Consider the following 16,669-nt stretch of genomic DNA (forward strand, 5'->3'; position numbering starts at 1 on the left):
AAACACTTGAAAGACAGTAAAAGGCAAAAAGCATTCTAGCTTCATCAGCAAGGCTGCCAATGGATAAATTTGAGGCAGGCAGTTTATATTCCTTCCGTTTCATTATCTACTTTATGTGCTATTTTTTATCCCACTTAATGCAAATGCAAATCCGATGGCCTCCCAATATCACCCTCATCTTGACCAGTAAATTATGTTCAGCTTTGTGCTACTTTCCCCCCGTCTACCCATCTGGCCACGTACGAGAACGACCGCGTATTTACGCAGTTGCTTTCCTGTAGTACATCTACCACAGCATTTCCTAGGCAGTCATCCAACTTTCTGGCCCTTGGATTCCTTTCCATAACTTCTTTTTTTTCTTACTCAATCAAAGGAAGAGGGGATTGCTGAACACAGCACTTACCTCACAGCTGTGTTCGTCCGCACAAAGTTTGCCCAAAGACATCTGAGTCTTGACTCTCCGCACAGCACACTCTTTGTCTGAAAGCCCGTCAGACTGGGTGGAGATTTCAATGGGGATCTCTGGAGTCTGGGACAACATGTCCTCCAGCTTCTCAGCCAGCTCATCTTCCAGCTTGGTGGCCAGCTCATCCGGGCTGTTCGAATGATCGCTTGTGTTCCCCTCCTCTCCATCTGACACAGAGAAGTTCTCTGAGCTGAAGGTTGAATAGGACTGGCAGCTACTAATGCAGCGGTGAGGTCTGCAAACCAGGAGAGTAGTTCAGCTTGTATCACAGTGCCTCTGACCGCAGAGGAAAAACAATTTCCTGGGTGCTGTGTTCACCTACTCTGCTACAACTGGCCTCGACAGACCCCGCTCCTGGGCTTCAGCAGGACAAGAACAGGGCTTGCTCACCGTACCAGGCAGCCCAGGCCGCTCAGTCCCGCTCTCCCTAGCGGTTACCACTCAGGCACATTGCACGCAATACTGCCTGGCTGCTTCTCCACACCAGGCTAAGAGCTCGATCCTTTCAAAAACGGCTTTGAGCAAAACGGGTCCTATCCCTAGAAGAGGCTTTACATCAACTCCCTGAGAGCCTCTTCCCACCCCAAGAACACATCTCTAGCTGAGTCACAGCTGATCTGCAAGGCTGGCAGCAAGAGCTCTGCAAAGTTCTGGGCTGCCTTTCACATCCAGAGCTATGGAAATCTACCCACCACCTTCTGAATGACTTAGTTCAAGATCTGCATCTTTAAATTCATCTGTTCTTATTTGGTCTTGTCTCCTACATGTTCATACTAGATGATCTGCCCTGGAGCATAGTTTTTCCCAAGGAAAGGCTTTACTGTAGGGTTCAAGCTAATTCAAGTGGGAATATCTGCACCACCTGGTAGGGGTCCCAAAAGCCAGGCTAGAATTTAGGTATGCACGCTCAGAAAATAAGCTCACAGATACCGGAACGTGGAAATCACCTCATGGCAGGATTCAACAGTAATACTACAAAGCACCAGATGACTGAACATGCCAGCAGACCCCCAACAGGTCATCACACTGAATTCAGGAAAGGCAATTTGTCTTCCAAGTTAGTAAGTCACAGACGCAGCAACAATCACACAAGAACCATATGAGTCAGAAAACTCATCTAGCCCAGCGTTCTGTCTCCAGCTCCAGGCAGGAAGAAATAATCTGGGAAGAGTCTGAGAAGAGGGTGTGCAGGCAGAGCCTTTCTCCTGGCATATCTCCCTGGTTTGTACCGTTCAGCAGGTCAGACTTCTGAGCTGAAGACCGAACCTGGATAACAGCGCTTAACAACCCCTGATGGATCTATGTTCCACAAATTTAACACTTTTGACTTGTTTATGTTCTGATTTCCACAGCATACTGTGACAATGAGTGCCATATCTGAAAACATTTTGGCTGGAAAAAGCACTTCCTTTTGTTCATTTTAAACGGCCTGTTTGCTTCGCTAGGTGTCCCTAACATGAATGTGAGGAATCATTCCTTGTCTATTTTCTCCAGATAACTCACAATTTCATGCACCTCCAATATTGCTTCTCCTCCTGCTAGACAAAGATTTCTCATGAATTTAATCTCCTCTTCTACGGAAACCATCTGTAACCATTCTTGTCACACTTCTCAGTACCTTTTCAAATTCTACCATGGTCTTTGAGCTGGGGCAATGAAGGTGGCAGTTCGGATTCAAGCTGCGGGTGTGCCCTGGATGCATACAACGGCAAAGAAGCTTTTATTTTCTTCTCTGCTTTCCTAACAACCCTTAACCTATTTGCCCACTGGATCACTTCTGCACTTCAAGCAGCTGCTTTCATAAAACTACGGTACCAATTCCATGACCTCCTTCCCAAGCACAGGACCGTAAAGCCCACTATTACATAGGCTTAGGTAGGAACGCTCCCTCAAGTCTCTTATTTTACAGGCAACACCACCAAATTTGATCTGCTCTGTTGTCACCCAGCTCTTCAATCCTGCTTGAATTCCACTATGAAGATGCTGGAGTCAGCCCCACTGCAGCAAAAGTTATTAAACAACATTTGAAAGAGTTCACAAGGGGTCCCTGCATCCAGTAAGTCTGATTCTGGTGAAACAGATGCGGCAGCTTATTTTTTTAGGCTGAGTAATGTTATCAAGTGCAATCAACTTGTGCTACAAACAGCCTGCAGCAAAGAAGCTGCGCTGCAGAAAACATCTCCAGACAGGCTGAAAACAGTGGGTGAACATGAAGGATTGCTGAGGGCAGGTGGGCTGCACTGAAAGCAGTTTGGTTCTTTTGCCAGCACCTTCCACAGTTTCAATGCTGGCGCAGAGCTGCTCTGACAGTTCTCCTCCTGAGCTCTGTCCCACCAAAGAGAGATTAGAGTGAATTCACCTTTTACCTTTGTCTACGAGGAAACTCCACTTCACTGTCTACTTCGCCCTCTTCCTCTTCTGAAGAGTCATCACCACTCTGGCAGAAAACAAGGATAAGAATGGTGTCACGTTTGTGAAAGAGCAAACATGCAACTACATGGCTGCCCCTTGGTCCTCCAGGACAAAGTCAGTCTGTCAATGGGTTGCAACAATCTAGACAAGAAAATAACCTGCATATCAGTGAAAACCGAGTCAGAGATCTTACCAGGAGATTATGTCAGGCAGTCTTAATGCTGCCATTTCTGGATTTGGAGTGATGGCTTTGGAGTGATTGACTGAAATACACAGGAGTACTTTAGCAGGCACTGAGTACATAATGTTCTGGATTTTTACAGAAGCAAATCAAGTAATTAGTATCACACTGAAATCCACATAAATTATTGAGCTGATCTGGCTCTCTTGGCTTTACAACTTCGACCCTCTTCTACATGAGCCCATCACAGAGCAGAGTGGGGGATAACACAGCCTTTGCTGGTGGGTTTCACCAACTAGGAAAACTTGAGTTTCATTCCATTCTCTACCTCAGTGAGCACAGCGCCTTTTATTCTCCTTTTCCCATCCAAATCCCCCCCCTGCACTCTGGATTTTTTACTCTTTCTATCCTATCCAACCTGCCAACCCCTTGTTCAGACTCAGCCTCTCTCTCATCGCATCCCCTTGTAATAACAAGGCTCTCCTCCTCCTCCCTTCATTCTGGGCCCAAACCACACTCTTGGTCTGGTACTCATCCTCTTTTCCTTCACTTTTCCACTCAGGCCCAGTTTTCCTGTTCTTTGAACTCCACTCAGACTGGTTCCTACTTCTCTCACCACCTGGATGGAAGCAGGAGGAACGAAGAACTGCTTCTGTACAACTGCACCATATCATCATTTTGACCCTTGCAAAATCTTCACAAAATACATGAGAACTACGACGTTCGGTCAAGGGGGACAGTTTCTGGCAGGTGCAGCAAAAGGCATGTCCCCAAGACCACGGCAAATGTTGAATTTCTGTTCCCAGGAACAGCGGCAGTACAGATTCTCAATGAAACTGGGACATGATATTTAACCTCACCAAAAGAATGCATTTATCCCTTCCTTTGCTTTGAGAAAGGCTTGAAAACATTTTGAGACTGTTTCAACAATAAAAATTCAGTAGACCACATTTCAGCTCAAATAAAAACTGACTAAATTGCAATTAACAGAACTAGGCCCTGTGCAAACCACATTTGACAACCGTCATTCTCAGCAGTACACTCTGATATGCCTACAGTACTTCTCCATAAAATTGACTTTAAAAGTATGTCCAGATCACAAAGCAAGGTTCAGATAAGCACGAACTCTTGAAGATAAAGCTCTGTGCGTGGGGAACATGGCTATATCCAGACACCAGCCTATGCTACACACCTGCTTTTGGTGGAGAGGGACGAGAGGAGCAAGGTTTGTGGGGTTTTGGGTGTGGGTTTTTTTGTTTGTTTTTTTTTTTTTTAAAACACTATGCTTCGTCCTTACCTTTTGAAGGGGTCTTGCTTTGCAAGGCAGCACAGAGGAAGCCATGTGCTGGGGAGTGCCTAGGGCGGACGCTGACTTACAGCTGCTGAATCCCTCTTCCTCCATCTTCTCAATGAACTGCGCGTTTTCGTACAGGGAAACGGACGTTGGTGATTGGGAATGGCTCATCCCTGTTTCAACAGATGACATCTGTACCTGACCACTGTCCTCTTCCCTGCACTGAAGACAGGAATTATACGGATCTGTTTTGCAACACTCCCAATGATCAGCTTTGCTTTCTTGGGTCTCCAGATTCCTTCGGCAATCTGCTTCCATGGCAGCGGAGATGAGATCGGGGCTGGAACCAGACATCCGCCTTTGCGCGTGGTTACTGAGAGGGCTCCGCAGCGCTGCTGCGGGGCCAAAGTACCTTAAGTTGTTTGCACAGTTGGCAATATCTTGTCCGTGGGCATGAAGCCGTGAGTGATGGCCATGGGGATGGCTGTGGCCAGGTTGCTGCGGGAGGCCGGGATGATGAGAATGATTATGAGGTGGAGGTGGGGGTGCATCATCTTGCACTGGCTGGTTTTTCAAGATCCCTGCAAAATCATTGTAGCTGCCTTTGCTGTTCCCTCGGCGGTGACGTGGCTTACTGCGGTAGCGGCTTTTGCCACTCAGCGTTGACATTTTGGGACTTCCTGAGACTGGTGAGCCATTGGATGCTGCTTCTGTGCTGGGTATGCCCTCTGACTTCAGTAGGTCTGGCCTGAGAGACAGCAGAAGTTACACATTAAACCACAAACTAAGAAATTACATCGGCTTGGAGCCAGGATGAAGAGGCAGCTGTAGCCATAAGCACACTCTGATTTTTAAAATCTACAGGCTTCCCTTCCCTTCAGCTGTTTGACTTCTGCAGTTAGTTTCCTTTGATTCTCTCCACTCAATGTCCTTTCCCTTCAGCCCATCACGCTCTACACTCCTTTCTTGCTGCTTTTTTCCAATATCTGCTGCATACTCTCCTTTTTCCGCTCCTATTTTAATGCTCTACTCCCAAAATAGCTCCCTCCTAAGACCTTGGTGTAGGGCATGTCTCTTACTATGTGCATATACAATGCTCAGCACAATAGGGTCCCGATCTGCCGATGGTTATCAGCCTGCTCATTTCAGAAGCATACGTGGATACTAATTCGAAGGGATTATTCACTGTTAGTCAGGACTTTAACTCCTGGAAATCCCAGAAAAGGGAAGAATAAAAGAGAAAACTCCTCTGAAAAAAAAAAAATCTCACTTTCTGAAAGTCATGCTGAAGAGAAATAGCTGAAAGGACAGCATGAATTCCCAACTCTCAAATCCCAATTTAATTCCTCAACAATGAATCCATCCTCCCTGAGGACTGGCTGATTTCCACAATCCCTCACCCTGCTTATTACCGTTCAAGTCAAGGATGATCTAACCGCTCTCTGCTTGGGCAGTTAGGAATTCAAGAGAACACATTAGATACCTCCCGTCAAAGCATCATCATGTGTGAAAAAAAAATCATACGGACTAAACGGTTCCAGAGAGCTGCCCAGGTAGAAGGGATGGCAGGATTCATCCCTTTTACCTTAAGATAATTAAACAATTGTGGTTCTGAGGATCGGACCAGGCCCAAGAGTGAACACCCCTTTGGCCTGTCCTGTGCTGTCACCAAAGGGAAGTAAGCTGCCTGCTCATCTCAGTGGGTATCTACTGCTGGTTCCTGGCACCGAACTAGCTTGTTACTTCTTACCGTTTAGTCTGGCTGCCTGGTTTATGGGAGACCCCCTTCCTCTTCATCAGCTTCTCCACTGTATTGGGGTGGATTATTGGTCTGACCGGGTGGCGTTTGTAAGTCCCAGGGTATTTCTTTTCCACTGCTTGTTCCCTCCTGAAACATTGGGGAAGAAAAAAAACCAAAACAAACAGATCAGCTCTCTCTTTATCCAACTGCAGCTCCTGCTGGACAGAAACACAACTCCACTGTGAGCACGCAGCGTGCTTGTTTCCCAGCTATGGCTGGGTGCAACACAGCATGCTGTTCTGGAAAAGGACGTAGTCATTTTCTAAATTTTCTCTGCAGAGATCAGGCAGTTGGAACAGGGCCCTGGTGCACGGTCCAGAAACAGCTCTGCTTTTCTCTTTACAAAGGGGCCAAAGGATGCCAACAACCAAATGGGAAAGGTGCCTTTCTTCCAGTCAGTAAACAGTGAGTAAAGATATGTGCACTAAGTGGTCTGAAGTAATTTACTCCTATGAGGCACCTCTCTGCCTGCCAGCTCTTTCTTTACCCAGGAAGTTTGTCAGGGGACAGTACATCTACAAGTACCGCTATGCAGTTTAGAAGTGAAGCACTGGGGTTTTTTCCCTCCTGCAGGCATATTGCCACGCGTGCGGCACGTCGTTATGCCCAGAGATACGTACTTTATGAGCTCCTTCTCACGGACCTCCAGCTGCAGCATAATAGCGCTGAGCTCCATGTATAAGTTATTGGCTCGCTCCAGCTTCCTCTCATAGTGTTCGCGGATATCCAATGCATGTCTGAAAAACAGAGACGTTATTATTCCACAAGCTGATGTCCGTGAATGAAAAGAGGAGAATAAGGAAAAGTACAGGTGCTTCAGGAAAAGGCCTTCTAAAAGTCAAATTTGCCAGCTGTTTTGCACTGAACCCCAGATCGAGCTAAGAGGGAATGATGATTTAGAGCTTGATACAGCAATGAATCATGATTGAGAAAGTGTTTAACAGTCTTGAACGAGTGGCAATGCTTCTCACTAGAGAAGCTGCAAATGCCTCACATCACCCACAAGACCTTTGGCCAAGCCCCGATGATCCTGTTTGCACAGAGAAGGGGCTAAGTCAGCTTCTAAGGAAACAGGAGAAGTCTTCTGTATGTCATAAAAAGCAACATGCCCCTACCGCGACAGTGTAGTTGCAGAAGACATCTTGAACCAGAGCTGAAAGATGTGACCATCAAAAGCTCCCTAGGGCTAGGGAACATCGACCAACAGCTACATCAACCTTTGGTTTCTCAGATTTGACATAGAACTGCTACTTGCTGGTTTCTGTTTCTCTGTCATAGCTATATTTGCAAATTTGTACCACAGACAATTACAGTTTCCTTTCTTAAATAAACATTCTGTTTCATTTTTAAGTTGGTCTAATGTTCAGAATGAATTCCAGTGGGCTGATCAACTGGAGTGTGTTCACTTCTCTGGAAATAACTAATCCAAAGAAAGTCTCAGGGCAGAGAAAGTTCACAGCAAACTGCAAGATGCATTTTCCACTGAGATGGATGTACCTGCTTCAGTGCTGTTATCACAATCACTGAGACTCAGGCAGAAATATTCCCTGGTAAACACACAAGCCTTTGCTCCCCTTGCCTGGAGCAAACTGTTCAGAGCACCCAACAGCAGGGACGCTTTCTGCTGTTTCTCTCTCTCTCTAGCTGTCCCTCAGCCAAGCAGTGCTCAAGGCCCAGGACATGCCTGAGGGAACTTCAGTTTCTGGACTCACAAGGAATTTAGGCTGCCTGAATTTACGCTGCCAGGAATCCTGAGTCCTGTTTTGGGGTCCTCAGTACAAAAGGAGGATGAAAACACAGAGCACGTGCCCTGTGAAGAGAAGCTGAGGGAGCTGGGCTCATGTAGCTGCAGAAGAAAAGGCTGGATGGGAAAAGTGAGCGTTAAACATAAAACACTGTCAACAGACCTCAGCTCTTCCCTTCGACGACGAATCAATTCTTCATCTAGCCGGTGGATACAAGTTCCTTCGCTTTTAATTTTCTCAAAGTGTTTCTTCACTTCTTCTCTCCATTCAGCCTAGGGAAGCAATTTACGTTCAGGTATTTACAAAGGATTGGGGATCCCTGGTTGCACCAAAGAAAACCTCTTGGGCAACGTCCTTTGTCTGCAGAAAATTACAGGTTTGGGTTGAAAATGTGGTTTTGTTAGCTGAATTATTTTGGGTAACATTTCAGTGTGTTTAGTTTCAGCATTTTCAAATGCTATTTCCAATTTTATGCTCTGATCAGATCATTTAAAATATATCTGCATTTTGTAAAAAATATTTTTAAAAATTTCTAAAGCTCTTTTTGTCCTAATACAGCATTTTCTTCCCTTTTAGCATTTAAACTAAACAGAAAGGCTTATGATTTGGAAACCAATATTCGTGACCACGATGACTGTCACAGGGGTGACAGTAACTCTCACGGGCTCCAGCCATTCTCCAGTTACCTGTGATTTGAAATAGGTTTCCTGAGGAGTAGCCAGCACATCAGCAGATGCAATATCCAGGTGCATCAGCGTCTGCCGGAAGGAGGGACGATTCCGGGGCTTGCTCTGCCTGAAGCAAAACAGACAAATACGCAAGCATGAGACTAGGTTAACATTGCTGTCTTCTCCTACCCTTCTGGAAGGGTTTCTCACTCAAACATGTTCTCTGAATCACGTAGCTGACACGTTAGAGCAAAAGAGCTTTTCTGGTTTTCTCTTTTGCTGAATATGAGTTTATTGTGCTAGAGCTGCTTTGTATTCAGTTTTTGGTTTGTGATGAGCTATTCTGAAGAAACAGAGAGATGAAAACCATTTCAAGTCACAGAATCACAGAACGGTAGGGGTTGGAAGGGACCTATGGAGATCATATAGTCCAACCCCCCTTCTAAAGCAGGATCACCTAGAGCAGGTGGGACAGGATGGCGTCCAGGCGGGTTTTGAATCTCTCCAGAGAAGGAGACTCCACAACTTCTCTGGGCAGCCTGTCCCAGTGCTCGGTCACCCTCAAAGTGAATTAGTTTTTCCTCATGTTCAGATGGAACTTCCTGTGTTCCAGTTTGTGCCCACCGTCCCTTGTCTTGTCGCTGGCACCACTGAGAAGAGTCTGGCCCCTTCCTCTAGACATCCACCCTTTAGATATTGATAAGCATTGATCAGATCCTCTGTCTTCTCTTCTCCAGGCTAAACAGACCCAGCTCTCTCAACCTTTCCTCACACGAGAGATGCTCCAGTCCCCTAATCATCTTTGTAGGCCTTTGTAGGAAAAAGTGATTACATAGTGAAAGACAGGATACAGACTGAAACTGTTCCTAAATTGTTTGTCAAGAAGAAACAGATCTCAGTTCACTATCCTGTTAATGTCCAAATTTTATAATGGGAATACTCAGTCTAGTGTAAATGATAATTTATATTCAACAAAACAGGGTGTCTATAAACACCAAACCTATCTATGTTGCCCCATAGTACATGCTCAAGCCTACATGGTATTTTAATGCACTGAACATCTCTGTAAGGTCACATTCAAGTACAAAACCATTCATATCTCAGGACTGCGCCCACCAGACTTGCTGCAGAGATGCAGAAGAAACAGCTTCTTCAGCCATCTCTTCCCTCCAAACCACCTACTTCCACTAGGTGGGGATACGAGTGTGCGTACTGTGTGTTCAGAGCTGCACAAACTGCTGCTTCCTGCCTTGTGCAGCCCTGAGCAGAAGCACAGCCAGGCAGAGCACGTCTCAGCACAGACAGCGCAACAGCAGGACCTGCTGCAGCTTGGGGTCGGGGGGGTGGGGGGTGTACACAGCCACTTGAAGAGATCCATGGATGCTCTGGTCTGGTTTTCCCTTTCTGCCATCTGGAGGGTAGCTAGCAAAACTTCTGAAGAGGGAAAATGCTGGAAGACCACTTACACTTTGTGTCGAGATGCAATTACAAAGACAAAACATTAATGCCTAAGCCAAGACAAAGAATTTCAACTCTAATCTGGCATGTGACAAGCGTCAGAGTATTTAAAAGCCCTCTGCTCCAGGCTCAACACTCCCACTCTGACTCTGGTTTCATTGGTTTTACTGGGCATCTGGCAAGAGCTGGGAGCCAGCCCTAGGTTATGTGGGGTTCAGGCTCTTACCAGGTCTGCTTCATGAGGATTTTGAAACCGTCTGGGCAGGTGGAAGGGACAGGAAGGTGCAGGCTGTTACTGCCCACTCCCCAAATGATGGCTGAAGAGTCCACGTCCTTGTAGGGAATCTCTCCTGTAAGCAGCTCCCACAAAACTACCCCGAACGACCTGATGAAAAAATAAACCAGGATAAAAGCTTCTGTGTGAATTCAATTTAATAGAAATGTCTGAAGCTTGGGAAAAAAAACCAAACACAAACACCCACTATTCTTGTCAGGTGTGTCTGATCTGAAATTGCAATTAGGTGCAACAGTGTTTACATACTAGTTTTTAACCAAAAATAGCTATTTCATACACAAGGTAACTCCTCCTCCTCTGTCCCAGCCCTGGGCTGAACACCAAGCCACCCTGGTTTTCACCCACCCTTCCTTATTTCTTTGTGAGATTTTAAAAATCCTGAAAGCACATTAGAAGCTTTTCTGGATACATGAAATCTTACTCCTGTTAAATGAAGAGGAAAGATAGCTTTTCTGAGATAGCAGATGATCTGTTCTTACCAATAAGAACAGTCAAAAGCCTACAGGACAGACAGAACTGGTGTCTTAGAGACAACAGAACAAAGATTGTGTTTTGTGGGTTTTTCAATATATTTTTTTTCTCTAGCCAAAAGCTCCCTCTGCTGTTATGTGTACTCCTAGGTAAGAGTTCCATAAGTTTGCGACTCATCGCTACAACGACTGCAACACAGAAATGAAGAAACAAATGCAACGTGCATAAGTGTCAGTATCAAAAGCACATCTGATGCTTCTTTTGTGCTGAAGAAAGGAAGGCAAAAGAACAAAAAAATAACTAAGGTAACTTTGCCTGGAAAAGAACCTCCTATTACAAGAACTGAAAGATATAGGTAAGAAAAATTTGCTTCTCTTCCTTAGTGAAACGATCAGCAAGGACCAAAACCTTAACTTAGAACAGCAGTTATTTGTATTATTTACAATCTTCACCCAATAAAACACCAAAGAAATATCAAACCAGTCAATACAGAGGCAAACAAAATGCCGCTGAGAACCACCACCACTCTCGCTGCACATTAACAACCAGGCTGCGATACGAGGTGAGGTACAACCACCTCCATTTCAAACCCCAACACATCATCTTACTCACATGCCCCGTCCACCTGTGGGACACTGACCCTGCCAAGCGTGCTGGCGAGTCAAACCAGGTGAAAAGCGTGTTTCTGCCTTGTACTGATACCAAGTTGCTTTTATTAAGTACAGAAGAACATCTAAGGGACAAACTTGCCTGGGTCTGAACAACCATCAGTCAGGAACCAGAACTTCATGTGAAAAACATTGCGCTTTCAAAGCTTCAAATCATGTGAGGGGGGGAAAAAGCCAAACACCAAAACAAGCAGCATTTGAATGGTTTTTGTCTGGAAATTTTTCTCCGTGGGCTGCAGGAAAGCAGGGATCCAAGTGGTTGGACAAGCTACCAGGAAACCCCATCTGGTTTCAGCTCTGTTATGATTAAGAACTGACAAAGGATTTTCAAGACTCCTGATAAGATTATAGATTTTTTTTTTTTTTTTTAGCATGCTGTTAAAGATGAGAGAGAACAGACACATAAGCAGCTTAGGAACTGTTCTCATTTGTTGTCAGCATTCATGAACATAGTTTTTACTCATCTTGGGGGAGGAAGGGATGTCAAGGAGGAGTTTGAGCAATCACCACTGCGGCAGACTCAAGAGGAACTTGCACCAAAGGCACCTCTGGGTTTGCACCAAAGAGCAACATCTCTACGTCACTGAGGAAAGGAGTAAAGGAGTGCCCACAGTCCTCAGCGGAGTCAGCAGCTGGTTTTTATTGGACACAATGCTCCACACAATATTCCTGAACGTCAGCCACGCTACGGGACAGAAAGCTGAGGGTGGAAATCCAGCACCACTCCTCCTCATGAACCTGTTATTCAAAGGGAGGAGCTCAGAAGACAAATGGTGAGTGTGTTTTCTTTCCAAAACAAACAATCCAAGAGCTTCTCCCAGAAGAGCTAGCTATGCTATGGACTGCCACATCCACACAAAATGAACATGCAGAACACTGCGGGCACCAGAAGAGCTGCATACCGCACGTTACAAGATTTTCCCTTTCCCTACAGGAAATCTTGACTTCAAGTCATGACCTGGCTCCAAGCTAAAACATCAGCAGCAGGCTGCTGTCGGACTGCACTCACACTCTGAGCCACCCGCAGCTTTGACCTGCAGTTTCACGCCCTGCGATGGAGGTGGCAGCATTTGAAGCTGAAAAACCCCAAGAAGGAAAATTCATCCTGGCTGTAAAGCAGGGAGAAGGCCATTTGTCCTGGCTACTGACATTTAATATGCAAAAATAACAAGGCAGAAACAGAGATGCAGTTCCCTTGAGGACCCTGAAACCTGTGGAGAGGCATCCCAAAGGAGCTCCGAGGCTGAGTACTCTCAGAGGACATTTTTAATATGCATTTTTAATAGCATAGAGATCTGATCCTTTCCTTGAGTTCCTTTGCACAGAGGACATTTCACATGGGATGGAAATAGGTATTGAAAAGTCTTACACTGTATCCTGGTTTCCTCCCTCTTGAATCTGGGGTTAGATTCACTGGGCTATAATCCCATGGCCGTACATACAACAGCCAAGCCCAGTACGGAGAAAACAAAAGCTCGTCAGACCCTTCAAGCTAGCGGAGGAGAGGCCTCCCTACAGCTCAAGTGCGGCCCTGAGAGGGTAGAAAGCAAGTGAAAATACCCCGGCTGCAGAAATTGCTGAGGGGACCCTAAGCACCGGGAGTGGAAGAAAGCTCTGGCCTGAATAATGACACTGGGAAGAACTGTGGCATTTGCTTACTGCAAGACACAGATAGTCTGCATCGAGTTCCACTAGGTACCTTCAGACCTCAGCACACAACTCTTACACATGTATGTCATTTCTCTTTCCGTTATAGCCCATGGTTCAGTAACAAAGTCAGGACACTAGGCAGATGGAGAAAGGAAAAGTCCACCGCAGAGCAAACTATCCCCATGCCTTGAATGAAAAAAAAAGTGCTGAATATGTAAAGTGCTAGGAAGCCAAGTGGCTAAACAGAAGGTGAAGATACTTAAACATTAGTACTACTCACCAGATATCCACCTTTTCAGAGACGGGCTCATTGCGTATCACCTCTGGGGCCATCCAAGCCACAGTTCCCGCAAAAGACATTTTGGTACTTTTATCACTGAGTTCTTTAGATGTACCAAAATCTGAAATTTTTACTGCATCCGTGTGTGTAACTAAAACACTGGAGGAAAAATTAAAAAAAAAAAAAAAAAAAAATCAGCATTTCACAGTTTTTCTTGTACAACAGCCACTGGGAGTAAATCCCTTCTTAATCAACACTAATGGTTGATGAGGCTATGCTCTTCACAACTGCAGCACAAGAAAAAAGATTATGCATTTACACCGACGAAAGCACTCACTCTCTTTGGGGTAGTTGCATTTTGTGCCTCAAATGCATTTCTAAATGCTCCAAGTCAAAAAAATCCATCTTGACTAAATTGCAAATTAACAAGTCACTGAAGATTTACTACATCTGGGGACATTTTAAAATTTTAGTAAAGCTGTATCTTAAGCTGTGCTGTAAACCATCTAAAAGTATTATCCTAACACACTGTCACAGTCATGTCACAGGCTAAAGAAGTGATAAACGTCTAGGGACTAAGAATATAAGCAGTCAAATAGTTTTAGTCAGAAAGCAACAGAGAAATGAGAAAGACACATTCTAGAAAAGCAGAGAAATAACAAAAGAACAAATAAGAAGGAAAAATAAAAAAGCAGAAGGCAACAGAATATCCCACTTTCAAAAAGGACCAGCCACCATCAAATCATTAGAAATATTTCCTGACTGCTATTTATCATGTAAGATACTGGTAAAGTTTCCAGCTTCAGCACAGGAGAGATGTGACAATAAATTTCATTAGTTTCATTAGTTTTCAGTCAACATGGAAAAAAAAAATAATGGGGCTTTTGACCTAACTTTAAACAATTCCTCAAGGAAAAGAAGACAACCACACTGGAGGATGTTTACGTAGCTAGAGACTCACTTTGGCGACTTGAGGTCTCGATGGATGATTTTGTGAAGGTGCAGATAATTCATCCCACTTGCAATCCCCGTGGACCAATCCACAAGCAGCCGAGGGGTGACTTTCCGCCCCGCTCGCAGCACTTCGTAGAGCTGTCCGTGCGCACAGTACTCCATGATAATACAGTAGCACGGGGCTTGAGTGCAAACTCCCCTGTCAAAGAAAACACCCAGGTAGTGAGGATCAGTAAAGTCCTAGAGCAACTCTCAAAGGTGGCAATCAAAAGGCAGGAGAGTAAACTGTTTACTCTGCGTGGGCAAGCATCTGCTAATATTGCCTTCCTGAGCGGGAAGGGGGATGATTCCTGCGTGCTTTGCACAGGAGGAACCTCGCTGATGACAGGGGTGCGTTTCCTTCAACTTCCACACCTGCAGATCTGTAGGGTTCACAGCAGGCGTTTTGTGAGCCTGCGTGCAAAGCGCGGCATCAGGTGGGAATAGCATCCATAGCTTTGTTTTCACAACAAGGTGCAACAATTTGAGAGGCAGTGTAACTGCCCATTTTGTCCTACAGACAGCTTAGTCCCTGGATTTTAAAAACTTGGCCAGGGTACATAAGCAATATCCCTGGATACAGGTATGTTTCTAACAAATTTCACAACCTACTTGAATGCGATGATGTTAGGATGTTTGAGTTTCCGCAAGTGCTTGATATCTGTTTCGTTCTGATCTCTCACTTTCTTGATGGCCACCTCCTCCGCCCGGAATTTGCCCAGGAAGACAGCTCCCTGTGCGCCGCTGCCCAGCCACTGCAGCTCCGAGATCTCCTCAAACGGGACCTCCCAGGTATCTAGATACAGGCAAGCAAAGGAAACCACATGAAAGATCAAGAACCACAAAAATGTTCTGCTGCAAGATCACGCCAGGACAGCACTTGCCATCTCCCTTGCTATATCTTGAGGACGACTTTTCTGGGGGTGGTAGATGGTGTCTCCTCCCAGTACAGGTGCAGCTGAAGCACACACTGCACACAGTCAGCCCCAGCTTCTCTTTCATCCAGGTCCTCTCCCCATCGGTCACCTCCAGCCTGTTCCTCCCCATCCTCCCATCGGCTTTTTCACCAGAGTTCACCCTCAGGTGAGCCACTTCAACCTGGCAGGTGGCAACTTAACATACCAGGGACACGGGATTGGCAATTTAGGGAGCAGGTCCTCTACTCCAAAACTAAACTACGATGGTATATCTCTTATAAAGTACATGACTCCATTGCATAGATAAGAAGAAACATTTAACATTGACAACTGGCAAAAAAAAATTTGAGGGTTTTTTCCCGTCCCTGAAACAGGGCAAAAATAGGAAATAAAAGACAAAGTCAGACAGGTTGTAAAACACAGACCAGCAACCACCAAGTTACCCAAAACAAAGCACATTAACCACCACCACCAGTCACAGAAACAAAAGTCTTTCCCACGTCAACATTGTGTGTATCAGTGTCAAATGGGCAAAAAAAATTCTTAAGAGATTCCTCCTCTTCAGTACCCATATGCATCTTGTAGGGAGACTGCCAGAGTGGTCCAGCAGCGCTGTATAAACTGTTTCAAGACAGTTGTACCCATCGGAACAAAAAGCCTTGTTGTCTGCAAGTCACCTTGAAATTACCTTAACATCCCACAAACAGCAAAACAAAAGGCAGGCAATAATTTATTTACTGTAACTCAATAAATGTGTACATTTAGAGAATAAATTATTTAGCAGCAAAAATAAGTCACCCACTTATTTCTGAAACAAAAGAAAGTCGCGCCTGTACAGATCGCCGTTGCAGAGAGGGTTGCAAAGGCAGGTCTTTGATCCAGCCTCCGAGCCTTTGGGGTGTTCCCAGGGCTGCAACTGGGATTAGGCAAAAGTGTCCATTTGAGATACTGTCATCACTGAAGGGAAACTTATATACCCAAACTGTCTCTAGATTGATCCTGACTCAAATCTTTCCCTCAAATCATTCCTGCGACAGTCAGACACTAGCTGGACGTCTCCTGCAGAATGACTGCTCTCCAGGCATGGCCGAGGAAAAGCAGCTCCCGTCCCGAGCCAGACCCCCGAGCTCGCTCTGCTCACTGAACTAGAAAACACACACATTGTTAATCTACAGCAAAAATTTCCTTCGACTTGGCAGGGCAAAGTTCAATCCTCAGCACATGTTTCTTCACAGACACAACTCTATTTTTAGTACTGATACATCCGCTTGCAACCTTACAAAAACATTAAGACAGTGCATGCAGCTCTCAAATGAAATGCATTATACCTAAGCAACCTTAAGAAGCGTGGATTTGCAGCGGATGATCCC

The 16,669-nt window shown here is 45.3% G+C and overlaps 1 protein-coding gene across 13 annotated transcripts in view; it reads right to left on the reverse strand.

Moving 5' to 3' along the window:
- The window catches only part of MAP3K13 (mitogen-activated protein kinase kinase kinase 13), an 82,748-nt gene that overhangs the window by 4,416 nt on the left and 61,663 nt on the right, over window positions 1–16,669 (reverse strand). For 12 of the 13 annotated variants that reach the window (XM_054835003.1, XM_054835001.1, XM_054835005.1 and 9 more), the window contains 11 exons: window positions 14,995–15,178; window positions 14,351–14,542; window positions 13,390–13,548; window positions 10,252–10,410; window positions 8,586–8,694; window positions 8,062–8,171; window positions 6,775–6,891; window positions 6,104–6,241; window positions 4,357–5,101; window positions 2,833–2,903; window positions 404–701 (listed from right to left, as the gene is read on the reverse strand). In XM_054835003.1, the coding sequence (XP_054690978.1) occupies window positions 404–701; window positions 2,833–2,903; window positions 4,357–5,101; window positions 6,104–6,241; window positions 6,775–6,891; window positions 8,062–8,171; window positions 8,586–8,694; window positions 10,252–10,410; window positions 13,390–13,548; window positions 14,351–14,542; window positions 14,995–15,178 (2,282 nt within the window). Of the gene's footprint in view, window positions 1–403; window positions 702–2,832; window positions 2,904–4,356; window positions 5,102–6,103; window positions 6,242–6,774; window positions 6,892–8,061; window positions 8,172–8,585; window positions 8,695–10,251; window positions 10,411–13,389; window positions 13,549–14,350; window positions 14,543–14,994; window positions 15,179–16,669 lie in introns of those variants that run through there. The other variant, XM_054835013.1, reaches the window with a different exon arrangement.

The sequence above is a fragment of the Grus americana genome, chromosome 9, assembly GCF_028858705.1.
Source record: "Grus americana isolate bGruAme1 chromosome 9, bGruAme1.mat, whole genome shotgun sequence".
NCBI lineage: Eukaryota > Metazoa > Chordata > Aves > Gruiformes > Gruidae > Grus > Grus americana.